The sequence below is a fragment of the Porites lutea genome, chromosome 3 (genome assembly GCF_958299795.1).
Source record: "Porites lutea chromosome 3, jaPorLute2.1, whole genome shotgun sequence".
In the NCBI taxonomy this organism is placed as follows: domain Eukaryota; kingdom Metazoa; phylum Cnidaria; class Anthozoa; order Scleractinia; family Poritidae; genus Porites; species Porites lutea.
The window spans coordinates 48,822,701-48,829,849 of record NC_133203.1 but is presented as its reverse complement, the minus strand read 5'-3'; the positions used below and the strand labels follow the sequence as shown (position 1 = coordinate 48,829,849).

At 39.3% G+C, this 7,149-nt stretch overlaps 1 protein-coding gene and 1 pseudogene across 1 annotated transcript; both read left to right on the top strand.

Annotated features, from left to right (window-relative positions):
- The first annotated feature begins 715 nt into the window (after nucleotides 1-715).
- Nucleotides 716-3,438, top strand: LOC140929852 (uncharacterized). Its single transcript, XM_073379551.1, has 3 exons — nucleotides 716-750; nucleotides 1,096-1,131; nucleotides 2,716-3,438. The coding sequence occupies exon 3, from the start codon at nucleotides 2,716-2,718 to the stop codon at nucleotides 3,082-3,084; it is 369 nt and encodes a 122-aa protein (XP_073235652.1). The 5' UTR covers nucleotides 716-750; nucleotides 1,096-1,131; the 3' UTR covers nucleotides 3,085-3,438.
- A 1,210-nt stretch (nucleotides 3,439-4,648) lies between these two features.
- The window catches only part of LOC140929851 (helicase POLQ-like), an 85,624-nt pseudogene continuing 83,123 nt past the window's right edge, over nucleotides 4,649-7,149 (top strand).

Below are 7,149 nucleotides of genomic sequence, written 5' to 3'. Positions count from 1 at the left end.
GAACCAGGGCATTTTATTTTTATTGGATAAACACGATAAATAGAACATCTATTGCAGGGAAAAATCCCCTTCGTGATTGACAGAAAATACAAAGCTTGTCCTCTATCGATTACGGCGGTATTCAACTTGAAATCGCGCGAGACTATGCGGCATCAGAAAATCTTCATCAAAAGTAAAACTTATTGGCCGGATCCTTTCTGCCCAAAATTCAAACTTTTACTTTCTAGATACTTTGTCCTTGGAAAGCTGGAGTGGTTGAGGGCAAAATGACCTTAGAGCTATTTATAGCTTTGAATGAAGCCAGTTCAAATATTCTTGGAAGCTTGCGGAAGCTTGCACTCTAACGCTTTAATTGGTCGTTTACAAAAGAGTGGGAAACATAAATTGTTACATCCATCAGTTTTTCTGAAATGAAATGTGGTATGACTCCCGCCTCCTATACACTCTCGCTGAGAACTGAAACAAAATAATAATTATAGCCTTATTGCATCATCAAACAGTAAGTGTTATTTGTCAAGCATTTCGTTTGACGGTAGGGAAATATCCCGTCGTTATGGATTGAATTATATTATTAGTAGAAAATAATTATACCCTTGGCCTCCATCCAATCAATTTTAGAAGCCTTGTAATGATTGGTCAAAATTGAAAATAACAATTACGTCATGGAGCCTATAAATTCTCACTCCCGAAGGCGGGAAAATTCAAAATCGCTACATTGCAATAGTTCTGAGGCAAGAGATCGAGGATAAGGTGAGACTGATAGCTGTTTCTCAATTTTTTGATAAAATTCAAATTTTCTTCTGCTCTGTCCTTGGAAGGCTAGAGAAGTTAATCAAGCGGAATGTGGGAAAGTTTGGAATAAGAGAACGGTTTTGGCAAACGAGATGCCAGTTGGTGATTACGGGCTGATGTTTCAGTATTGGGAAGGACGGGAAGCAAACGCGGCAAAAAATTGTAGAGATTTTATGAACTTTATATGAATTCTAAAGCTTTTTGAGTCCCTTTGAACTTTCCCCATGTTGATTACACTTCACCTCTTTGTAACATACTGACGAGTTTCTAACTTATTGTACTTGTTTTGGTTTCCCTCCTTAGATTTTTAATACTCAAGAGCGCAGGACAGTTGTTGAGGTATTTATTCCCAGAAAGTAAAATTGAAGATATTTATGATCACATACTGCTGCGACAGTGATAAGACTTTCTGCGCGCGGAAATCTTGACTGGAGCAATTGGCGCTATCGATCATGAATTGGTCTTTATATATCATACAAACGCTTGCTCGAACGATAAGTTCCTTCCATTATTTCGGTCGCGCCCTCTTACTAATAAGAAGTAGCCAACATTAGCAAAAATCGTCCTAATTTAATAGATAACTACATTCCGTTAATTGTGAGTGATACCATTTCAGTTGTTGAAGAAAATATGACCAAAAAAACACTCCACTTACCCTTGCTCAATCGTTGTTTTAAAAGGAAGTACATACAGACTGAAACAGTGCGTGTAAGTTCTTTCACCGGATTGTCGTCGTTCAAAGTTTTCAAAACATGGCGACTACATGTTTAGAAAATGATGTGTTAAAAAATCCAGGTTCATAGCTTAATTCTCGGAAACTGAGTACGATTTAGTTTTCTCAGAAGAAGTCACGCTAGACTTATTTTGGTTGTACTTTGACCCAGGCCTTAATATTAGTAGAGGGTAAATATCAGCGTGTCCATATACAGCCGTACGTCGAGAAAGGTTGTCGAAAAGAGTGCACGAGGCAATCCCGAAAAGAAATTTGAAAGAATGGCATAAGAGCCCATACAGCTGGCCATAGACGTGTGTTTGCGAGTACTAAAGGAAAGCGACAAAAGTAAGGTTCGAGAGCTACAAAGTCGGGCACAGTGTTATTACCTTTCCGAGTCGGGCACATTTTTTCCGACAACCTTTCTCGAAATAGCTGTATAAATGATATTGTAGAGTTTCTAGGACTGTCAATCAAACCTGACTCCAAATCAGTTATAAAATAGGATCGGCTAAAACTGAGTAAACAGCTGTTCCCTTTTTTTAGATAAAAGTCTCAACGGAAGCTTCTGGCAGTTTTTCTCCTTATTTTATAAACAATGTTCCCTGCTTACAACGAGAGCTCTTGCACAGGCCTCAGAGTTTAAACTGGAAATTTTGGCATCACACTTGAGTGTTCAGTTGCGCTTTGTTATAGCACATGTAGCGTTTAACACTGGTATTTTGAATCATGCAGCCAATTTCGTTTTCTTAGGCAAGTAGATCCCTCGATCATCGAGCCGGTACGATGATGCAACATAAGATAAGTCTAATGACTATTTACATGTAATCCCCTAAAAAGAATTGACCACAAAAACAAACAAACAGTCAAACAACTAACTTTTCAGTTTTACGCGCCGGCTGTTGTTACGGCTCTTTCCCTTCTTTTGTTCTAGGAGATGATCTTCAATCTGCTCAGTACATCCAACAACGTGTTCTTTCATACTCGTGTTTCTAACCAACTTCACCACAAAATTGTTGGATTCCTAAGAATCGTTCAAGATTGCTCATGATATCGGTTTTGTTGAGAAACGTCTCGCAATCTAGATATTGAATGTTGTTTAAAAGACAAATTTAAAACTTTGGCGAAGAAACGCGCGACGAAATAAACAACTTCAATTACAATAAAACACCAGCTGACAAAACATAACTTTTGTTTGTGTTGTTTATTAGATGGCATCTTCTATTTGTAACCAACTGATCAGGAAAGTATGGAGATCGTTCATCGATGATCTTGGCGATATACCCGAAGCTGAGGGTATTTATACCATAGGCCTCCGTCAGACAGATGAGAACGTTGAGTACCTTTACGTGGGATATTCAAAAGACATGCACAGGAGGGTACCCGAGCATAAATGGCAAAATTTGGATATAGATAAGTTTATAAAGGAGCAGATCAAGGAAAATGATGGCATATACCTCACAGTGAAATGGGTGAAAGACCGGGACGGAAAATGTAAAGAAGGGAAGTACATAGAATGCATGACGAAGAAGCTTAAATATAAGCCGCCGTTCAATAAGAAAGGTGGTAACAACTGTTAGCAATATTGTCTATCGTAGGAACGGGAACGCGTGACTCACGGCGTGACGAAGCCGTCTGCATTAGCAAAAATTAAAAAACAACTCACTCCGCCAATTTAAATAAAGGGACTGTGTTATGGCTATCTGTGTGCCCGATTGGTACTCACCAAGCTAGTCACTAATTTTTTAGCATCATGTAATGTTTAGGGTACTAAAAAACTTATAAAAACTAGTAAGTTACTATTCAGCAGACTATTTAGGTATAAAGCTGTTCTGTTCAAACTGAAAAATGGATGAGCTTTCTTGTAATGATTTAGAGGCGATCTTGAGACTTGGCTACAGACATTAATATTTAATACTTTATTTCCCGAACAAGAAGCTACCTTTAAAACTGTATTTTCTGATAAATAAATCTATTGAAAAGTTGGAAATAAAGAAAAAAAAATACTGTTTACAATACCCTGTCCTTTATTTTAACCCCTTGCCGTCCGCCATTTATTAGGGAATAACCACATTTCTGACCAAACTTGGGTTTGAACCGTTTTTCGGCCAGTTAGTAGTTGGCGTGGGAGTGGGTAAAAAGAGATTTCCAACTTTAAAGGCATAGTTTTTTTACAATTTAATTTTCTTGGCGAATCTATTTCGATCTTTTCTCTCCCTCTCAGTCAAGGTCTCCATTTTGCCTTTCTTGTAGCCAGTTTTTGTTGCCTACTTTATTATCGTCTTTCTTTCGCGTGGAATTTTGGCAGGATTTTTTTTCCAAGAAAGGGACTTATCAATATGCAAAGAGTAGGGAATTCCCCAAATGTTGCTTGTTTTTGTCTGTAACCCTGTCAGGATTGGTCAAAATTCGCTAAATGAGGTACCAGCACAGGGCGCCCAGAATCACAACAGCCTACTGGAATCCAAATTATAAGGGTTTGTATAGGAATTTATCGTAAGATCGATGAAACAGTAAAATTGTACATCAACAGCTATTAAGGCACACATACCCAAGAGCTGTGTCTGTGTTGTTTTCTTACTGTTTCCTACCCTATAAACGCCATTTTAACAAGTTTTTCTACGGGTACTCCGGTTTTCCCTCTCCTCAAAAACCAGCATTTGCAAATTCCAATTCGATCGGGAATCAGGTAGACCCAGAGAGAATGAGAGAGAATCATTCTCTCGTGGGTAGACGAAGAACCACTTTGTGGATGTGCTACCTCAAAATATTTATTTATATATTTATATAAACATCTTTATGTTCCGATGATTCCGTATAAGTCCTACGTAAGCGGGAGCCCATAACTTGGAGCGTGCAAGTACTCGTGACACGTCGTTTTCACGGAGCAGTTTATTTTTAGAATGGTTTTGGCGCGAATTCAGAAGATTTTCCGTTTTCGTGATATCTTATATTTTGAATGCGTTCATAGACGCGGTGAAGATTCCATTTTCGGGGGTAAAAGTTTCCTAAAATGTTTCTCAATATAAACTGGTCCATAAAAACGCCGTGACATAGGCCAAGGATGGGAGTAAGTAACGGGGATGTTGGTATACCTGTGGTCTAACTGTGGTCCCTGTGGTGGATAAAATGGCGGCCTGCAGGCAACGGCAAAAGGCGCGTTTCGCGCGTTAACGCTTTTGCTGCAGTCACAAACTAGAGTAGCTCATATCATGGGTTATTATCTTTACGGAAATGAATACAGCGGGAAGCACAGTCCATTCCAATAATGGAACAGAAACGTCGACGCGAAGGAGTACCAACAGTAAAGAAACTCAATTTTACGCGCAAGAATCATTGTACAACGACATCGGAACCGGCTATAAAATCTAACGAAATCCAAAGGAAGGCTGGCTTGAAGGTTAGAAGAAGCAAGAGATCAAGAAGAAGGTCTTCTAATAGCAGCTGCAGCGAGAGTGAAGTATTAGTCAACGACAAAAAGAAACTTTCTGAAGGCAAGGCGAAGCCTTTAAATGCCTTCCAGCCTTCTGAGCAGAAAAACTGCTGTAGCACTCCGGTTGCCCGGCAGCCAAGCGTTTCTTGTGTTCCCGAGAGAGTTCAAGAACTACAAGCTTTCTCTCCTGCTTCTTCCAGCTTTTTGTATGATGATGATGTGGCCTTGGCGGCTCTGAACTTGAGTGGAATCATAACATCGTCATGTGGAACGTCAGATACAGTTAAAGGCGATATCACTGCAAGCTCACGTCAAGAAGGATCAAACCAGTTTTACGGTTTGCCAGTGAAAGTAAAAGAGCTCTTGCAAAAGCTTAAAGGAATAGAAACTCTTTATGGTAAGACAAGTCATCAATAAGCCATTTTCCAATTTCCTGGCCTCAAAACAAGTGCTGGTGCTCATCCTATCATATGCAAATAAGTTCTGGTTTAAACATACTGCAATACAGACTAGTTTCTCTTGCTTTGCTGCGAAACTATAAAAATGCAAGCGTTTCTTTTTCTGTTTTTTTCTTTCGTGTGTGCATGCCAAAAAGGAGTCATGGTCCCAGGCCTTCTTAGCAGAGACGGTGGAAACTGGGGATAAGAATTGCAATCTGCCACAGCGACATGTTTTATTTTGTGAAGACATCTTAGGAACCATTAATATGAAAGTTGTCAAGCTTTTCCAGAACAGTTCGGTCCACCAATTGAAAGCATTGATTACTTTGGAAAGGGTGAATACTTCAGTGAAAACTCCGATTGTGAGGCTATAAACTGGTGGAGTGTTGTAAACTTTCGTTGTATGCAAATGCGTTGAGAATGGGTTTTTTTTTTCGGCAATGATTGAAATTACACACTATGTCTTGCTTTCTGGAAATGATGTAATTTCTCTCAAATTGATCTTCATGCATTTATACATGGGTTCTCAATAATCGTTGAATAAGATATAAAAAAGTAAATATCCTGAAGAGTACTCGGCTGCTGATAAAGGAGGAAGTGAAAAACTTTTAGCAACTGAGGAAATCCTTTTTTTTTGTGTAGAATTAATCGCCTTCTCATGTCGTATCTAATCTCCAAGTAAGTGAGACTTAACACTTTTAAGAGCATTCTTGTTTTCATTATACGGTTGACTCCTGATAACTTGAACCGTCGCTAACTTGAACCTTGCATATCCTGCAATAGCAGATGCCTTTTTTGGCACTAGTTTTCACCTGCCAAGGAAAAAGCTCAATGCGTGAGGTGGGAGGTGTCACTTATCACAAGAGGTTGTCACCCGCGAAGGTTCAACTGTATTTGCAGTAAGCTCACACATCAGTGTTGAAGGCACTTTGTGACTGCCGCTGGCAGTCCATTTGACCCAACATTCTCAAAGTGCCTTATAGTGCGATTGTTCGACCCGGGGCACTTGGAAGAAGATTATCCAGTCACAATGTTTTTTTGAAAACAAGATTTTTAAGTTTTTCTGCAAACGCCCTAAGAAAATTGAAGTTTCAACTATGCATCTGTTGTAAACTTTAAAACCGTTTGAACCTGCCTGACCTCTCAGGAAACAGTCGTCAAAATTATAAATGTTATTGGTCTGTTTGCAAAAGAAATTGAGAATCTTTGGTGTTCAGAAACCCTTGTGATTGGATAATCTTCTTCCAAGTGTCCTGGTTCGAGTAGTCGCACTATAAAGTGTGAATTGACGAAAAAATTAGAAGAAGACATAGGTCTCAGATGTCAGCCGTCTCTTTGCTCCATCCCCCCAATGGGTGACCAGGCATCTCTTTCGCCTGGCCATCACTTAAGGGGTTGGGGGGAGGGGGCTAGGCAAAAGGACAGCTGACATTTCAGAGTCGATGAAGACCATATTGCCCAGGTAATGATCCCTACCCAACTCTTGAAGGAAAATATTAGATGTAGCTGTATATCTTGTGAGTCATTTTGCATTTTTGTTCTCACAGAATGGCAGAAAGATTGTCTCAATTTAAAAGCTATTCAGGAGAGAAGAAACTTGATCTACTCCTTGCCAACAAGTGGAGGGAAGACATTGGTAGCAGAAATTCTCATATTTAAAGAGCTGTTGTTACAAGAGAAGGATGTCCTATTTATTCTTCCATTTGTATCTATTGTCCAAGAAAAGGTATGTAACAAGATCCTTTTGGATGGTTATCAGTATATAAGACTAG

Excerpts from the sequence above, each read along its gene's own strand:
- LOC140929852 (XM_073379551.1), top strand. The coding sequence starts at position 2,716 with ATGGCATCTTCTATTTGTAACCAACTGATCAGGAAAGTATGGAGATCG.